The following is a 19,031-nucleotide window of genomic DNA, read 5'->3' on the forward strand; positions in this document are numbered from 1 at the left end:
ACCCCTCCTTGAATCCGAGGCAGTATCACTATGGAAGTAGATTGCTCAACCTTCCTTATGAGGAGTGGCTGATGGGTTTGAACCATCAGCCTTCTGGTTAGCAGTCAAGTGCCTTAGGCACTACACTACCAGAGCTCCTACAGATATATATAGACACACACACACACACACACACACATATAAACCAAAGGAGCTCTGGTGGCATACTGCTTAAGGCATTTGACTGCTAACCAAAAGGTCAGTGGTTCAAACCCACAAGCCACTCCTCGGAAGGAAGATTGGGCAATGTACTACTATGGTGATACTGCCTCGGACACTCACTATGAGTTGGGTCCAACTCGACGGCACATAACAACAATGTATTTTTTCAGCCTACCTAGAAAGTTTCCCTTCAAAGAGCATTTTCCATGGATGAATCCAGAAATGATGACACAGGTGAGGGAGGGAGACCCTGAGCTGAGGTCGGGGCCAGGGTAGCGCAGATCTGGGCATCAGGAAAGACCTAGGAAGGCTGCTTTCTGAAGTCCCTTCCGTCTGAGATGCTCAGAGTCCAAGCACAGACTGGCACAGAGACAAGGAGCTGGTGCACATGACTCTCTAACAGCCTGTCTGGCTCCAGGAGCTCACTTCTGGCTTGTCAACCTCACCACCTGCTCTTCCAGCTCTCAGAGGCAGGCAGCCTGCTTGGTGCTGGGGTAGTTTTCTGCAAGGATCCCTTACCTGGATTCCTGGGTGGGCTCTGCATGGGACCTGGCTCCAGGAACTGCCTAGGCCCCCTGCCCCAGCCTGGGTCTCACACCGCTGGTGTGCATGTCCTTGTGGGCCTTGTGCACGGTGGTCTCTGGGGGGTCTTGGAAAATCCCAGAATCCTAGGACATCTGTCAACACTCAGAAAAGCCTTACAAACTCCCTAGCTCAAACCCCTCAGTTTACGGATGGGGGCACTGAGGAACAGACGGAGTTGGAGACTCCCAACACCACACAGGAAGTCACTGGCAGAGTGAGGTTGAGAACCCAGGGCTCCCAGTACTTCCTAGTCCCTGGGTGCTACAAACAGTTTAGTGTTCAGCCACGAGCCGAAAGGTTGGAGGTTTAAACCCACACAGAGACACCTTGGAAGAAGGGCCTGGGGAGCTCTGGTAGCATAGTGGCTAAGGCACTTGACTGCTAACCAGAAGGCTGGTGGTTCAAACCCACCAGCCACTCCTCAGAAGGAAGATGGGACAATCTACTTCCCTAGTGATACTGCCTCGGAAACCCAAGGAGGGGTCGCTATGAGTTGGGTCCGACTCGACAGCACATAACAACAACAACAAAGGGCACAGCCTCGGAAACCCTATAGAGCAGTTGTACCCTGCACACATGGGGTCACCGTGAGGAACTGACTCAATGGCACACAAGAGCAACTGCTCAAGGGACAATCCCACTCTCTCTGGGGTCATGTTGACTAAATTCAAATCTTACTGCCAGCACTCAATAGCCAGGTGACCATGGGCAAGCATTTGTAAAACAAAGATCAAAGGATTACTGTGAGGATTAAGAGATACCCACATAAGGAACTTAGCACGTGATGATTGCTGGATAAAGGTTAGCTATTTTCAAATACTCTGGGTATTTTTGCATCCTTGTTACACACAATATGGTTCGACAACCAGGATAACTCTCTTGACTTTATGTACTTGAATAAGAAAATCTATGTAGAGTTTTCTCTGTTGAAATGGGCTGGAACTGTCCCATCCATCTTACACACAATGTATACTGAAAATTTGGGTAACTCTACAGGAGTTGAATGGAAGAATCTGTGTAGCGTTTTCTGTCAAGGAACTTTCCTGCCCTTGTAAGACATCACGTACTTTGCTAACTAGGATCACTCTCTTGACTTCATGTACTCGCATGGAAGCATGTGTCCTGTGTCAGGGCAGGGGTCCAGCATCATCACCTCCCAGCAGCTGACTGTCAGCAAACTCGAAAGGATAATGGACCTAACAGCATTATATTCATTATATAAAAGTGCTGGACACACCCACAGGGTGGTTATGACCTTGAAGGACGATTTCTACATAAACCCTATAAAGAAAACAGATTCTTCCCAGGGTTCATTTGAGGACCAGGGAAGATGCCACACATCCAGGCGACTACTCTGGTCCAAGGATGAAGGTAGAATCGGCTTCAGAAGGAGTGAAAAGTGGAAGCAGGGATAAGAAGGCTTAGAAAGCGGAGCAATACAGGCTGGGGGAGGCGAGCCGCCCACCTCAGCAAAGACTCCAAGGGGAAGCGGTGCAGAGACCTGTACTGTGCCTCAGTTCCCTCGTCTGCCAAGCCCTAGTGGCACAATGGTGAAGCACTTGGTGCCAACTGAAAGGTCAGAAGTTTGAATCCACCAGCCACTGCACAGGAGAAAAGATGTGTACTGTAAAGATTACAGCCTAGGAAACCCTAAGGGGCAGCTCTACATAGGGTCACTATGCGTTGGAATTGACTAAAAAGCACATAAGAGCAACAACATATCTACCTCACAGAGTTGGTGGAAGGATTCTATGGAGCTATGGTGGTGCAGTGGTTAAAACACTCAGCTGCTAACCAAAAAGTCGGCAGTTTGAACCCACCTGCCACTCCATGGGAGAAAGATGAGGCAGTCTGCTTCCATAAAGATTTATAGCCTAGAAAACCCTATGGCAGCTCTGGTGGCGTAGTGCCTAAGGCATTTCACTGCTAACCAGAAGGCTGGCGGTTCAAACCCACCAGCCACTCCTCGGAAGGAAGGTTGAGCAATATACTTCCGTAGCGATACCACCTCGGAAACCCAAGGAGGGGTCACTGAGTCAGATCTGACTCAACAGCAGTGAGTTTTGTTTTATGATTTATAGGGTCACCACAAGTCAGAATCAACTAGATGGCACTGAGTTTGGGTTTTGGATTCGTGCACATGTTGATTAAGACAGTGCTAAGTGCACAGTGAGTCCACACAGCATTCAAGCCACGTATCCATCAGTATCACTGCAGCAGGCACTGAGCAAAGGGTGTGCAGGGGCTGCCAAACACTCCAAGCCAGGGCCAGGCTGTGTCCAGGGACACAACAGGGGCAGGGGCAAGAGAAGGGACCAGAGAGGGAACGGGGCTTATCTGAGGTCACGAGGAGAGTTGATGGGTAAGAGAGGCTTGGACATGGCCTTCGGGACCCTGGGGAACTGATTCACACAGTGTGACAGGCCAGCCTTGGGAAAATCACCCTGGCTAGGCCAGGGCTGGGCCAGAGATAGAGGCCAGGGACGGGCTTGGGCTGAGAGTACAGCTGTTAAGGGCCCACCCACCTGAGCTTCAGGTGAGCCTGGGGGCTCTTTAAGGTCCTAGCCACTATCTGTGCTTGACAGATGCATGTTCAGGAAGTGGTAGGGCTAACTGGGCCCATAGGCTTCAGTGCCAGCAGGCCCTGGGTTTGAATTTTAGATCCTCCACTCCTAACCGTGGACTGTGAGTGAATACCATCTCCACTTCCCTCCAAGTCTCAGTCTCCTCACCTTTAGAATGGGTACAGCAGAATGAGCTGTAGATAGTCCCACATTTGGGTCCTGGCTACAAGAATTACCAGCTATGTGTCCTTGGGCAAGTTACTCTCTGAGTCTTGGTTTCCTCATTTAAGATTCTACACCTTGTAGTGCTGATTGAAGGGATGCTGTAAAAGGCCTAGCACAGTTCCTGGGATGTGTGTGACTAGCCCTCCACAGATGGTGGCTTATAGGTCATCCATGGTGATGAATCCTGATCTTTCAGACCTGGCAGAGAGAGCAGTGGTGCTCTGGAACCACCTTGAGGCAGAAGAAGCTGGAGTTCCAAAGAGAAGAGCAGTGAGCAGTGATGGTCCCTAGTACTGCCCAGGTGGGCAGCCTGGTGGGCAGGGTGGGAGGCAGGCACTGAACATGGCTGGCCCTCACCTACTCTGCTCTCCATGGGAGTCACAGGTCTGATCTCAGAACTTTATGTGAATTCATTGGTTCCAGGAAGAAATGTGAGTCTTGGAAGGAAGGGTAGTAGGGGGAGGGGGGAGGGCAGGCTGTGCCCCCAAAGGACACTTACCTTCAGCCCATCTGGTCCTATGGGGCCACTGTCACCCTCCAGGCCTGGCTCTCCCTAGAAAGAGTAGTGAGGAAGGATGAGGGGCATTACAGGGAAGAGCCCCCAGCCAGCTTTTATTTCTGCCCCTCTTTTTAGAGCAGGGGGCCCCCAAGCCCTGGAAGGCAGATCTGCAGGCAGTGAGGTCCTTGGCCCAGCACCTGGCACACAGTGGGTACACAGGAAACAGTGGCTAATTAATGAATGAGCATGGGGGTTGAGGCACCCTCTCTTGGCTCTCCAGAATGGGGGAGTAGATCCCCAGACCCCAGACTGCTCTGTCTGCAGAGAGGTTGGAGGTGGAGGAGCTAAATGAAGTCATGAGTTAGAAAGAGCTGGTCCTAGAGCTGTCTTGCATGGGTGTTGGTTGGACTGGGGGGGCATCGCAGCCAAGTGGTTAAGATCAGGCTTTGCTGTCAGATAGACCTTGATGACAACACAACTGGGTTTCCTGTGCACTGGCTGTTTGACCACAAAGAAATGACTTAACCTCCATGACTGTCTGCTTTCTCATCTGAAAAATGGAGCTGGTACAACTTCCTTTAAGAGTTGCTATAAGGCACAGTGTAAGCACCCCAAACATGGTAGACATTTACGATGTTACCATTGGAATTGGAGGGCACTCTCAGTCAAATTCCATTTCTCAGATGACCAAAGATGCCTGCAGGCCAGCTAGCCTGTTCAGGAATGATACTAAGAACTTGGAGTCTCTGTATGACCCTCAGCCAAGCTGAGGTTTGCTCCTGGATTCCTCAGTTCTCAAAATGACCGTCACACCAAGTTAGGGTCTCTTTGCTTACAGAGTTCTGAGCTGCTCTGAGTTGGAGCTGGAAGGGGCCTCAGAGGCCATCAGCTGCATGGATGGCAAAGATATGATAGAGGTGTAGATTCTGCCCTTCTGTGCCCATGACAGACATCACTAATCAACCTGCTAGACTGTAAGCTCCATGAGGACAAGGCCTTCTCTGTCACTCCCTACTGTGTTCTCAGTGCCCTGAGAGAAGTACTCAGCACATAGCAGGCGTTGAACGAATGCTTGTCATTCTCTTTCCTACTGAACCTAGATGGAACCTCAGGAACCTGCTTAATGTGGCACTCCAGGAAGACTCTACTAATCAATCTTCACTGACACACACAACCTGCCATTTCAGCTCTCCAATCTCCAAGCTCATCTTCACTTGCCCTGTGGCTATCTCATTTCATCTTAGGTCTTAACTCCAGTTGATGGGGACGTTGTTAAGTTTGGGCATAAGAATAAAGGAAAATAACAATAAAGGAGACTTGGGTTAGGGGCTTGGCTCCCCCAAGATCTATGACCCATATTAACTCCCTTTGCCTTTTGGGCCCCATCTTTCCCATTTATGAGGTGGTAGGGGATGCCAGCCCTATACCCTTCACAGTGCCCTGGGATCCACATTCATACAGGGACCTTATAAACTAGGCACAGAGACACAGAAAGTTGGACACAGAGACCTTGCAACGCTTCTTAGAGAAAACCAAGCTTTGTGGGTTTCTTTTGTTACAGGGAAGATACCTTCCATGGAACAGTTTTTGTGGATGTTAATGGATGCTCTTCAATAAAAGTGCATGGAGGTTAAGCAAGTGTGGAGAACCTGGATTAATCCAAATGAAACCAATTTCTTGATTGCAGACCTTCTCAGAGCCTTGAAAATGCTCCAGTTTATGTGTAAAAGAGAGAGCACTGAGTTTGCATTGAGTCATAAATGGTTTGACCACAGAAACTTTTTCTGAGGAGCATCTCTGTGTTGTGGAAATGCTGGTCCACAATGAACAAGGCTGTGGAGACTTACAGTCTATTTGTGCCATTAATGTATAGAAGGCTCAGGGAGGTTAAGTTAAGTCCCTCTCTGTCCCCCTCTCCCCAGCCAGTGGCTTTGCAGGGATAATGAATTTGCTTCAACCTACCCGCTGCCCAATGAGGCCCCGCTCACCAGGGATGCCCAGGGGTCCAAGGTCACCCTAGAAGAAACCAAACATAAGTTCATCAGGGTTGGTAAAGTCACTCCCAGCCCTCCTCATCTCATCCCAGTTTCAATAGCTCTGATTTGAAGTGGGTGGGGCTGGAAAAGGGCCTTCTTCCCAAGGACCAAAGACCAACCAGAACACCTGTTCCAAGAAGTCCCGACCATTCGCTCCTGCCATGCCAGGGCAGAAGGATCATCAAGGCCACCCTCATCATCATCAGTCATTGCTAAATATTTGTATAGCACCGTTCTTGGGTCCCGGACACTTATATAGCACTGTTCTCAGTACTTTTTCTATATTCACACATTTAGTTTTCACAACAACCCTGTGAGGAAGGTAGTAATATTAGTCTTGTTTCATAGATGAAGACACTGAGGCACAAAGGGGATTAAGTAACCAGAAGCTAGAGAGACCCTTCTAGTGCAGACAGCAAACGTGACTAAACATCTTCATTTTTTCTGAGTACTTTCAAGAGAAACCCAAATGGGGTTGTGTTGTTGTTATGTGCTGTTGAGTCAGACTCGACTCATAGCAACCCCTCCTTGGGTTGCCGAGGCAGTATCACTATGGAAGTAGATTGCCCAACTTTCCTTCTGAGGAGTGGCTGGTGGGTTTGAACCACCAGCCTTCTTGTTGGCAGTCAGATGCCTTAAGCACTATGCCACCAGAGCTCCTCCATACCCAAATGGGGAGGCAGCCCTAAATTGGCCAGAATAAAGGTTTTTTGTCATCCAGTGATTTCCAAGATGTTCCCTGCTGGAGTCCAGCACGAGAAGGAGATGGGGCCCTAATCCCTTCGGCCCACCCCAACAGGAACAATCCCACTTCTATCTGTTTTATATACAGGTGGTTTTCTCCACTGTTGCTTGAGCAAAGGATTCTGGGACTAACCCCCTTTTTGAATGGCATGGAGACTCAGGCACAGAAGAGGGGTGACCTGCTTCAAGTCCCTTAGCCCCTGCCTCAATGGCATGCTCATGCTGGCCACCATCACTCATCAGCTCTGGGGCCAGGAAGGGGGCAGGGCCCTTTTCCAGCAGCAAAACGGGGAGGGGGTTCTCCCCAGAGCTCAGATATCAATGGGTCACTGTTTCCCAGCAGGTAATGAGGGCACCGGTACTGAAATGCAGATGGTATCTATAGAGAATGAGAGGCAGGGCCGCCCAACGTGGAGGCAGGGGCAGGTGCCAGAGAAAACACTGCCAGGCAGGGGCAGGGCTCTGGGCCGGCTGGGCCCTATGCTGTGCCCACAGCCCAGTTTGCCTCCCCTACCCACCCCCAGGAGCACAGAGGACCCATTATCCCAGGCACAAGAAAGACCCGTTCTCTTCCGTTGGGAGGACATTGCTGCCAGCTGGGAGCTGATTTCAACAAGTCGTTTTTCTCTTCTTTCATCCCAGCTCACCTTCATACCAGCTTCCCCAGGAAGGCCCGGTTCTCCCACTGCCCCTGGCGGCCCCTGCAAGAAAATGCCATTGGTCACTCCTAGAGCAAGGGCTGGCCCCTGGTAATAAGGGGGGTGGGGGGGGGTATGAGGCCCAGAGAGGGCAACAGATATGCCTGCAGTCACACAGCACAGAGCTGAAAGACCTCAGCTGTGTCTGAGCTTAGAGCTGGCCCTAGGAAGAGCGGGTGATTGGGCCCAGGGTGCCTGAGTCCCTGGCTGCCCAGTGGCTGTGAAGCCCCATCTCCCCACGAGTGTGGTTTACCATATGAGGAGCGCTTCCGGCAAGCACGGGAAGAAAATTTCATGATTCACCTAACAACACAGGTAGCCGATAGATGGTGTGTTGGGGCTGGACAACTCCAGCCCTGCTCTCTGCAGCCACATCAGGAGGGGGAGGGCAGGAAGGTCATGAGTTCTTACCACTGGCATGGCCGCAGCCCTGGCATACACCCCAGCACTCAGTTTTCTCCTCAGCGGGATAAGGCAGGGTAGGGGTATCTGGACCCCTCCCCAGTCCCTTGCTGGTTGACTCTAAGAGGGCTGGTTCTTTAGTCACACCTCTGTGCTGGGGTGAAGTCCCAGAGGTGGTGGGGCACTGTTGTTTTCATGGTGCCGAGAGAGGCACTGCCAAACCCTGCATCCCACCCAGTGCCCCCAAGGACTGGGAGCCCAGTCCTCCTTTCTCACCCTATGCCATCAGAATAGATTTACCCTTCAGTCTGCAGTACATGGGACAAGACGGCCCCCAGGGAATGGCAGACAGACCCTTAGGGGCCAATACATCCCCAGCAGTACCGTGGACCAAACAAGGGGCCCTCAGCACTCACCTTGGGCCCCATCTCTCCTGGTGGGCCAATTGGTCCCTGGGGACCCTGGGGGCCCTAGAAGACAGACAGACAGACACACAGACAGTTGGAAGAAGCGGCCTAGGCCCTCTTTGGGGTTGGTGAGGGAAGTTTACAAAGCCTAGGATGCCCATATGCCTGCCCCAACCCGCACACGGCAGGTCGGAGTGTTCAGTGCCCCTCCCTGCCATCTCCATCTCTCCCCTCCAATCCTCTCTGCACATGCTCCCATCCACCTTCCTAAATCCCAGCGGGGCCCGCTCCTGCTCAGAAACCCTGCAGCTCTGGAGTCTTGCTCAGTTTTCTCTGCCTATGCACCTCTGGAAATCGACCCCCTCCTCCAGGACACCCCATGTCAAACGCACCGAGCAAAATGGCGACTGCTCTGGGCCTGAAGTAGGACTGGAGCAGTGGTCCAGGGGTGTGATTGTCTTCCATCCTGAGTGGTGGGCCCTCCTCCTGAATCGCTGGCTGGGTCATCTCCTCTACTCAGCACCACCAACTCAGACCCACCACCCTTCACAGCTTCTCACAGGTCTCCCTGACACCTGAGTTGGCCCAAACCCATCCTTCACAGGGAGATCTGCTGGAGGGCAAGTTGGGCAGGTAACCTACTGCTTCCAGCCCTTCAATGGCTACCTGTTGCCCCAAGATGAAGAGCAGACTTTCCGTGGCTTCGAGCTACTGGTCCCTGGTACCTTTTTCATTCCCTGCAGTCCTGTTCTCCCTACTCCAGCCCAACTCAACTTAGCAGTTGCCAGTCGTTCATTCATTCTTATCCTCTCTTCCTCCCCTCCTTTGGTGTAAGGGCAATGTTAAGCACTACATACATTTTTTTTTCATTTAATTTTCATGCAAGGTAGATAATTATCCCCATTTAATGGTGAGAAAACTGAGGCAGGAGGGCAGGCAGAGCTTAGACTAGAACACAGATCTTCTGAGCCCCTGTCTAGTGGTCTCTTCACCTCCACAAGTCTTGTCCCATTAGGCAGTGGACTAGCACTGTCTCCCTCCAAACCCTTTCCTTGTCTAACCACATGGTCCACAACCCTGGATGGGTGGTCCATCTGAGACCAGCCTTCCAGGGATTCAGACACAAAAGAGGGAGGGGAGAGGCACTTACCGGTTCTCCTGGGAGGCCCTTGGCACCTGGGGGACCTGAGGGACCCGGGATGCCCTGCAGAAACCAGACAAAGGGGACCTCAGTCCTTCCATGGACTTCCCCACCCTGCTGGTCCCCTTGGCCTCAGCCAAGCCTGTTGCAGTGTATTAGAGTTCTACCCCTCCTTCCACTTGTGTGACAGATGGGGAGACTGAGACTCAGAGAGGAGAGGAGACATGCTGGAGGCAGTCAGTGCCAGGAGTGGGCAACAAGAACATTTAGGGTTTCCACAAAGATGGGAGCTTGGTTAAAGCGGCCAGTGTCCCCTCTGTCCGCCCCCACCAAAGCGCCATGTAGAAAGTTCCAAGCACTGGTACTACTTACAGGAAAGCCTCGTGGGCCAGCGTCCCCTCGCTCACCAGCCACACCCTGGAAGCACATATGGAACCCTTAGGGGCTGAATGCCAGGGAAGGCTATGGGAGGCCCAGGGAGGGACCTGATTGGCAGTGGCCTAGCCTCTTGGCAGAGAGGGGACGTGGGGACATACCTGCTGCCCAGGGTGGCCCAGTCTGCCTTGTGGTCCTGGAGGACCCTGCAGAGAGCAAAGCACGTGAAGGTGGGGAGGGTGCTTGGGAGGACCCTTCATAGGGAAGGACCCCCCTATACACAAACACACACTTCACCGTGGGAGATGAAAGGAACCTGTGAGATAATGGTGTCCAACCCTCTGCCCACTGTGCCGGTGGGAAAACCAAGGCCCAGGTGTCTGGGTGGAGAAGCAGACTCCTTCTGGTGCTTCCAGAGGCTGGGGGCCTGGGGAAGGGGCCAGTGAGCCTGTGGTTCCTCCCATGCTCACAGCCACGCACTCTCTCTCTCTCACACACACACACAAACACAGGAGCACTGTCTCACAGCTCTCTGTCACTGTGCTCTCTCCCACCCTGCTGCTAAGTTCTGGGCTTGCAGGGGCAGGAACCGTGCATGAGACAGGCTCTCAGGCACTGGCCCTGCAAGCCCTACAGACTATGAGGGGCTCCCTACAGTCTACGAGGGGCTTGGTGCCAAGGAAGGTGTGAAGCTGGGGTGGGAGGAGCAGCAGCAAACCATGGGGGTCGGTACCTTCAGGCCCCTGGACCCCGGCTCCCCAGCTGCTCCGTCTGGTCCTCGGGGGCCCTGGAAGAGGAAAAAGGGACTAGCACAGTGGACAGCAGGGGTCTCCCTTGGGCTGGGAACCAGGAGGGTGGGGCTGCCCAGAAGGGGGGGCTTCTCTACATGACCCTGAGGCCTGGCTCCCTCCTCCCCCTCCTCCTCCCCCTCCTTCCCTGAGGGAGGTCACCCCCATGCAAAGTTCCTGCTGAGAAGGTTCTGCAAAGGGCAGGCATGGATGGACAGGCTAGAGGCCCCATATTCAGGAATGGGACAGCGGGCCATTAACTCTCTAGACTCTGGGGGTCAGCCATCCAGCCCATTGCACAAAGGCCAAAACTGAGAGCCAGAGCCAAGAGACGTTTGCCCAGTCCCCACAGCTGGCTGTCCAGACTGCTGTGCGGTATCTTCCCAGAGCACACGAGGTGTGTGTGGGAGCATGTTTGCAGCAGGACACTGGAAGGAGCATGTTGGGGCCACGGCCCATGGGGGAAACTCGGAGAGAAGGACCCAGGGAAGGTCTGGATGTAGCCAGATGTGTGGAACCAGCCCTCTCCAGCCAGATGTGTAAACTCAGCTGGCTCAGCTCACAGAGGAAGAGCTGAGGTGAGGAAGGGCCAGGGCAGGGCAGGGGATGGGCGCAGCAGCAGGAGTCAGGCGGCTGTTTCATGGAGCTCTGGACCCAGGGCCCCCAGGACAGGAGACTTGGACCCAGAGAGCTGGGAGGCCCCCAGAACAGGTGGGGCCCAACCCTCCTCCACTGCATGGGTGGGAACACTGAGACCTAGCCAGGGGAAGTGACTTGTCCAAGGTCACTTAGCACATAAGCAGTACCCCTCTAGGAGGAGCCCAATCAGCACAGTGGTTAAGCTCTCGGCTGCTAACTGAAAGGTCAGCAGTTTGAAATCACCAGCCACTCCACGGGAGGAAGATGAGGCAATCTGCTTCTGTGAAGATTTACGGCCTTGGAAACACTATGGGGTAGTTCTACTGTCTTATAGGGTCACTAGAGTCAGAATTGACTGGATAGCAATGGGTGTATTTGTGGGCCTCACACCCTGCCCCATGTGTCCCTTCCATGGGGATTCCCACCGGGACACAGATGGCTTACAGTCTCCTTGAAAAGGTCCCTTGGAGGTGGTTGTTCTGTAGGGATGGGAAGAGGCCTGAGTTGAGAGACACAGGGTCCTGTGAGGGAGGCTGGCCAACCCCAGCTAAGAGCCCAGGGGACCTGCCTGCACTACTTCCACAGACCACAGGGGTCAGGGAAGACCCCAGGTGGGAGGAGGAGGACAAAGAGAAAACTGACCAAGGAGAAAGTCACTTAAAAATTGAACAAGGACATTTTCCAGTTAAATCACACAAGGTACGTTTCAATTAATCAACTGCGCTTCAATCCCACACCCGAGTCGTAAATCGCACTCCACTGATCAAGTCAGGTTGGATCCAGGCCTAGGACAGCTGCTTCAGCTTGAAGCCTTGTTTCTAACAGCTCCTGGCCCAGGACTGGGGCCCACTGCAGGGTCTGTACTAGACTGAGGAGAAGTTGTACCTCAGGAACAAGGACGGCTCCTCTCAGCCTCAGTCACCTTGCCTCTGAACAGGGGACGAGAAAGTGCTCCCTCGAGGCACGGCAGCTCAGCGTCTGGCAAGCAGTAAGTGCTCAGGCACAGCTGGTTGCTGTCCCTGCCTGGCTCTGCCAGAGGCTGCTCTGCCCAGAGGAGGGGCAGGCACGCAGGAAGCGGCTTAGCAAATTTGACCTCAGTTCCTTTTGCAGAATGAGTAGTTTACATTATATTATATCATGTGGAATCAATCATCTGAGAGTTTTCACAGATTCAGGACAAGTTTTGGTAACTCCTGAACAAGCAAATCTACTGGGCATTAGAGGGTTCAGGTGCTAGCCCTGATTGTGCCGCCAACTTGCTGTGTCACTCGGGAAAGGCCCTTCCCCTCTCTGGGCCTTGGTCTCAGGCTCACATGAGCACTGTCAGATTTAACACCCTGGATTCAGGGTGTTGAGTGGTGACCTGGTGGTCAACGGTGACCAGGTCTTATGGAGATAGAACCAGACTGGGGCTCCATCTGTCTGCAATACTCCCACAGACCACAGGGGCCTGAGAAGACCCCAGGTGGGAGGAGGCAGGACACAGGAGGCAGGACAAGATGGAGCTGATGGGTGGGGCAGCCCAGTCTGCCTGTGGGAGGGTGTCTGGCCCCTGGGCTCTTTCTCTAGCCAAGGCACAGACCCCTGTGGAAAGGGGTGGCTCTGGGCAGGGAAGGGAGGCCAGCAGAGTGGAGGGCTTGGCCTGAATCTCACAGCACCCTGCTTGTCCTAGGAATCAAAGTCATTCTAGAGAAGGTTATGTGATCTGTTAGGTTTCTGAGGCGGTATCTCTATGGAAGTAGATCACCCAATCTGCCTTCTGAGGAGTGGCTGGTGGATTTGAACCACCAGCCTTCTGGTTAGCAATCAAATGCCTTAGGCACTACGCCGCCAGAGCTCCCCTAAAAATAGCAGCAGCAGCAAAAATAGTGAAAGTTACTATCCTCATTTTACAAATAAGGAAACAGGCTCAGGACACAGGTGAACTTGCCCATGGTCGCACAGCTACTAAACCAAGGAGCCAAATTTGAACCCAAGTCCGTTGATGCACATTCTTTTCACCATGACCTGTCACTATTTATCAAATGGGATTGAGCTCCCCACACAGGGAGCTGCACACACAGGGAGTGTGTAGTTCAGGGCAGAGAGGAAGGTGCCAGAAGGCTGCAGAGTGGGGCAGGGTGTTGGAGAAGGCCATCTCTAAAGTCCCTATTATCTGGAAAAACCCACTGTCCCTTGGGAGCACCCTTGAACTTAGGGAGAGGTTGGGCCTAGCTTGGAAGAAACAGGACCAACCTTAGCTGTCTGGAGGGAGTGGAGGCCGTGGGACCATCAGTCACCATCTCTTCCCAGCTCCAAGTGCAGGGAGAGGGGCGAGCGTGGCCACATGCTCTATCCCTCCCTTTGCTTTGGGCTACTCTGTGGCCTGCCCCGCTGGAGGCAGGCCTGGGGTTTGATCAGAGCCCATGTCCACTTTCCTATGTCCTCTCCCAAAGGAAGATGTTTGCAATCAAGGCCAGGGCTGCCTGCCAGCCAGGCCAGAGTCATGCTCAGCAGGAATTGACTAAACCTGAGCCCTTGCCCAGGACAGAAAATCCAGTGACCACAGCTCCCGTGGAAGAAGGGCCGATGAGGCAGAGGGAATGCACATGGCTGGACACCTGTGGTGCCGACACCCTAGCAGGTGCGTACCATGTGGGGGGCACTCATTCAGTGACTGTATCTCCATGAGCATCTGACAACAGGTTGGTTCTGTTACTGACCCATTTCATAAAGGAAGAGCCAGAGGCTTAGGGGGGAAACTTAGCTGCCCAAGATAAAATGGGAGGGCTTGGGGTTAAGGCCAGGTCTGCTGAGTTCTAATCCCCACTCCCAGGAGCAGAGTCCAGTCTCAGAATCTTACATCCCAGTAGCAGCAGTAATTAATGTGACTCATCAAACAGACTGGAAAAAGCATCAGAGAGGCTAAGACACTGGCCTGAAGACCCACAGCTGGTAACTAGGGAGGCTGAGACTCGTCCCCAGGACTGTCTGGTCCCAGAGTCTACACTTTCCACTGGGACCACTGGGCCCAAACCCTAGTGGCAGTCTATCTCTACCCTTTCCCGACAAAGGGGTTAAGTCAGAGACCCCCGTCCAACCTTCTCCAGGCCTCCAGCCCTTCTTGCTCATTTTTCCCAGGAGGAGGGGGTGGGACCCATCTCACACATGTGCAAAGCAGCAGACAGAGCCCTGCTGCAGACACTGGGCCTATCCCCCCACCCCCAGCACACGTGGGGACCTGAGGCCTAGAGACCAGCAAGGCTTACAGGGCAAACCAGGAGCTGCACAGGGCCTTGTCCAGAATTGAGCTCATTCAGGCCACAGTGGGTGTTTCTCATCCCCCTTCTTCAGTTATCCCATCTGTGAAGTGGCCCCTGCTGGGCAAGGAGTCCAAGGGGGGCCAACCCCATCGGGTCTGCATTCCCTCCAATATGGGGAGGAGGCTGGATTTCCTGATGCCGCCCTGCCCCCTTCAGCCCCGGAGACTTTGATGTGGTTGGAAGGAGGGAGAGGCACTTCCCTCCTAGGAAGGGGCGGTAGAAACAGGTGGGGGTGGTGGGCTGGAGGGAGGCCTGAGCCTCCAGTCTGGGGTGGGCCCAGGGCCCAGGGCCGTAGCAGCTCACCCTCTAGCTACTCGGGTTTCCTGGCACAGGCAGAGAGATACAGCAGGTCAGAGTGGAACCTGGCTGCCTTGTGGGCCTCGGCTCACTCCCCAGGACATGGCTCAGGGAGGGGCACCGCTGGGCCAGAGGAATGCCTCTTAATCTCTCCGCACTCCAGCCTGCTCAGGCCATCTGGTTCAGGGGAAATTTTAAAACCACTTGAAATGCAGCCAAGAGGAGAATCATCATCACAGATCCCCTGCCTGGAGCTTGGATGCTGGGCCCAGTCTGTTCTACCTGTACGTCTCCTTCCCTCCTTAGAACAAGGGTGCATCTGAACACTGGTTGGGGGCAGAAAACCAATGCATCAGCCCTTCTGGCGTAACTGAAAATAAGGGTGGATTCAGTATGCAAAAAAAGCCCAATACCCTGAGTTCAAATCCCAGCTCTGCCATTTTCTAACTGTATAACCTGAGGCAGATGACATCACCTCTCTGTGCCTCAGTTACCTCATCTGTAAAATGGGGATAAGAATAGCACATACCTTACAGAGTAGTGTCGAGGGTTAAGTTCATGCATGTGATGAACAGTGGTTGATACATAGCTATCTTGTGCCGTTGAGTGGCTTCCAACCCACAGCAGCCCTGTATGACACAGTACAACTGCCCCTCAGGGTGTTCTAGGCTATAGTCTTTATAGGAGCAGGTCACCAAGTCTTTTCTCTCACAGGAGTGGTTGGTGGCTTCAAGCCGCTAACCATTGCGTTGGCAGCTGAGCACATAATCATTGTGCCACCAGGGCTCCTTTGGTGCTTAGTATAGGCTAGCAATTATCCCTGGCCACAATGGTCAGACCGAAAAAAAAAACACAAACACAAAAAACAAAAAACCAAAAGCAGTTGCTGTGGAGCTGGCTCTGACCCATGGTGGCCCCGCGTGGGTTAGAGGGCTCCACAGAGGCTTTTCAGAGGCTGGTTTTTCGGGTGTACACAGCCAGACCTTTCATCCGTGGAGCCTCTGGGTGGATATGACCACCAGCCTTGCATTTAGCAGCCACATGCCTAACCGTTTGCACTACCCAGGGACTCGCTCAGAATCAGCAGTTGCTTCAAACCCCCAGTGGCTCTCCTCTACCCTTGGGGCACAGTCACAGGCCTGGCTGTAGCTCCCGAGGCCCCACCTGGCATGGCATCTCTGTCTCAGCCTCATACCTCTCCCTTGTCCTTCTGCTGAACAACTGGGGCTCCCTCAACACCCACATAGTCCCTCACTGTAGGGCTTCTCCCCTGCCAGTCCCTCTGCCTGGAATCTGGAGTCAGCTCAAGCATCACCATCTTCCAGAAACTTCCCTGATACCCTGCCCAGGTGAGGTGCTTCCTGTGGGCTCTGACGCTGACAATGCTTCCTCCATCAAAGTGCTGATCACACTGCACTACCTCATCTGCTAAGCTGACTGACCTACTTGATTGGGTCATGAAGGTAGGCAGGGGTCATGCGGGTCCTACTCTCTACAGTATCTTCAGTGCCTAAAACAGCATGTGGCACACTGTAGGTATAAACGAATGATGGTCGGAACAATGAATGAACAAATGAATAAAGAAAGCACAAGTCCCACAGAGCCCACTGCCCACTGGACAGCAAGGCCTGGTGCTCAGAAATGGGCTGGGGAGATGGATGAGTCCTGAAACCCTGCCAGGACCAGGAGACAGTCTCCGGCAGCTGGCTCCATCCCCAACTGTGCCCCTGCCAGTGCTAGCCCCTGGGGTCTGAGCCTGACTTACCTGGCGCCCCTTGGATCCCCTCATGCCTGGTAGGCCTCGAGATCCTGGAGGGCCCTGTGGGAAGGAGAAAGGGTTTAGAGAAGCCCCTTTCCAGGGAGTGAGTGACACTGGGGGCCAGGAGCTTGAAGGCAAAGCTTGAAGGTCTGCAGCCCCAGACACATGCTGTTTGGGAGCGGTCCCCTCCTGGGCCCAGCAGGCTCCCTATGGGAGGGCTTGGCACACAGCCTACTGGGAGAAATGGCTGACACTCTGCAACCCAGGGCACTAGAGGAAGCCCTGGGCCCGTGTCAGTGTCCTGGGGTAGACGGGAGTGGGCCTCAGCCTTTCCCAAGAAGGCTTCTTGGATGAGCCATTTCCCTTTTCTTCATCCTGAATGACATTCCTGACAAATTCCTACTTTCCTTTTTCTCCCCCATCAGCAAGAAGAACACAAAAATCAGATTTCTGTCCCTTACCCTGTTGTTATTGTTGTTGTTATGTGTGATCGAGTCGAACCCGACTCATAGTGACCCCTCCTTGGGTTTCAAAACGATATCACTACAGAAGTAGATCGCCCAACCTTCCTTCCGAGGAGTGGCTGGTGGGTTTGAACCACCAGCCTTCTGGTTAGCAGTCAAGTGCCTTAGGCACTATGCCTCCAGAGCTCCTACCCTGACCCAAATATAACTTTAAAGGCGTCCAGAGAGCTCTGAGCAGGGCAAAAAGAGCCCTGAAGAAGAGACGGAACATCCCAGAACACAACCCCAATGAGCTTGGGAAGCAGAAGGAGGGCAAGGCTCCTCGGGCGAGGAATGACCAAGACAAAGATGGGAAGGAGTGAGACTGGCAGGGAAGTGGGATGGGAGGAGAGGAGAAGGGACAGAGCCTGGCAGAGAGCAGGTGCCCGTTATTCTGTCTGATGAAGGAGCGAAAAGAGGAGGAGCAAGGGTAGAGACAGGGAGCGAGGGAAAGAGATCAACAGGGCTGGTTTTGTTCTGTGATTCCCAGGGCCTGGCCCAGGGCAGACATATGGCCAGTATTTAGGAATCTGCCTAATGAACAAATGACACATGAACAAATGAAGAACGGAAGGTTAGGGAGGAAGAGAAAGAAGGCGGAGAGAGGAGACAGGCCACTTCGCTGCCCAATTTCTCTCCCTTTGCTTCCAGGCCCAGTTCTGAATATTGAGCAGGGACTCCATCTCACAGCCCCAACAGGCCCCTGTGACAGCGCAGAGCCTCTCAGTTTAGTGGCTACAATTCTCAGACTGGGCGTGCTCCTTTTACGAGGAAGAGGTGGCCTCGTCCCCTTCTGAATGCCAGGGAGAGGCCTGGCCCCGCTGCAGCTTCAGAAAAAACCTTTGCTGCCCCACCTCCCTCAACCCACAGCCTTTAGGGATACAGACAGATCCCCCTCCATCTCCTCAGACCTGGCAGACCCTCTGATAGCTGCTGCTGAGGGACGATGTGAGGGGCTGGATCCCAGCCCAACCCCTTGTCAGCAGAGCTCAGGAGGGTGTGGACCCTGGATTAGCCCAATAAAAAGGCAGATCTGACTCCTGGTGGTGGAGAACAAGAAGACTAGGTAAGAACAGACCATTTTATAGAGCGATTTCAGACTGCTGAAGGCAGGCAGTTCGTCACTGAAACTTTCAGGAGCCAAGTATCTGCTTAGAGGCAGTGCGGAATAGAGGGCTTAAAAGAGCAGGCGGTCAAACAAAAGACAGGCATACAAGGTGAACATTTACATGAGGTAGATACACTGCTTGGAGAGATCAATCATGGGAGAATAGAGGGGCTGGGTATGCACAGGAGGACAGCTCAGGGGGCAGGAATGCATGGAGGGATGGACACAGGGAAGAGGTAACTGTGGGGAGGAAGTGGGAGGGGAGCAGTTGCATTGTGGGAAATTGTAGTCAATGTCATGAGAAAAACTGTATGTGAATTGCTGTATGGAAAGTGAATTTGCTCTATAAACTTTCACCCAAGTCACAATAAAACTTGAAGAAAAAAAAAAAAAGAGCAGGTGGTAGCACCAGAGACACTGGGTTCCAATCCCAGCTATGCCACTCACTAATTGTGTGCCCTTAGATGAGACAGTCAAATTCTTTGGGCCTCAGTTTCATCATCTATCAAATGGGAATAAGAAGAGTCTCAACCTTCTGGGGTTGCTGGGAAGACAACATGGAAGGTTCTCAGTAAAGAGTAGCAACTGGCTGTCTCAAAAGGGAAGGAGCTGAGTGAAATAAGTCAGTCACAAAAGGACAAATATTGTATAAGTCCGTTATTGTAAAACTTAAGGAAAGGTTAATCTATTGGAGGAAATTTTCTTTGTTGGTTACCAGGGGTGGGAGGGGAGGGGAGAGAACGCTGTTAGATAGATAG

General features: G+C 53.0%; 1 protein-coding gene across 1 annotated transcript in view; it reads right to left on the minus strand.

Moving 5' to 3' along the window:
- The window catches only part of COL27A1 (collagen type XXVII alpha 1 chain), a 160,553-nt gene that overhangs the window by 36,701 nt on the left and 104,821 nt on the right, over positions 1-19,031 (minus strand). Inside the window, exons 28-36 of the mRNA XM_007936759.1 lie at positions 16,669-16,722; positions 10,611-10,664; positions 10,039-10,083; positions 9,875-9,919; positions 9,512-9,565; positions 8,371-8,424; positions 7,502-7,555; positions 6,037-6,090; positions 4,075-4,128 (exon numbers count right to left, since the gene is read on the minus strand). Coding sequence (XP_007934950.1) covers positions 4,075-4,128; positions 6,037-6,090; positions 7,502-7,555; positions 8,371-8,424; positions 9,512-9,565; positions 9,875-9,919; positions 10,039-10,083; positions 10,611-10,664; positions 16,669-16,722 — 468 coding nt within the window. The remainder of the gene's footprint in view (positions 1-4,074; positions 4,129-6,036; positions 6,091-7,501; positions 7,556-8,370; positions 8,425-9,511; positions 9,566-9,874; positions 9,920-10,038; positions 10,084-10,610; positions 10,665-16,668; positions 16,723-19,031) is intronic.

The sequence above is a fragment of the Orycteropus afer genome, unplaced genomic scaffold, assembly GCF_000298275.1.
Source record: "Orycteropus afer afer isolate SDZICR_OR568_19922 unplaced genomic scaffold, OryAfe1.0 scaffold00037, whole genome shotgun sequence".
NCBI classification, from domain to species: domain Eukaryota; kingdom Metazoa; phylum Chordata; class Mammalia; order Tubulidentata; family Orycteropodidae; genus Orycteropus; species Orycteropus afer.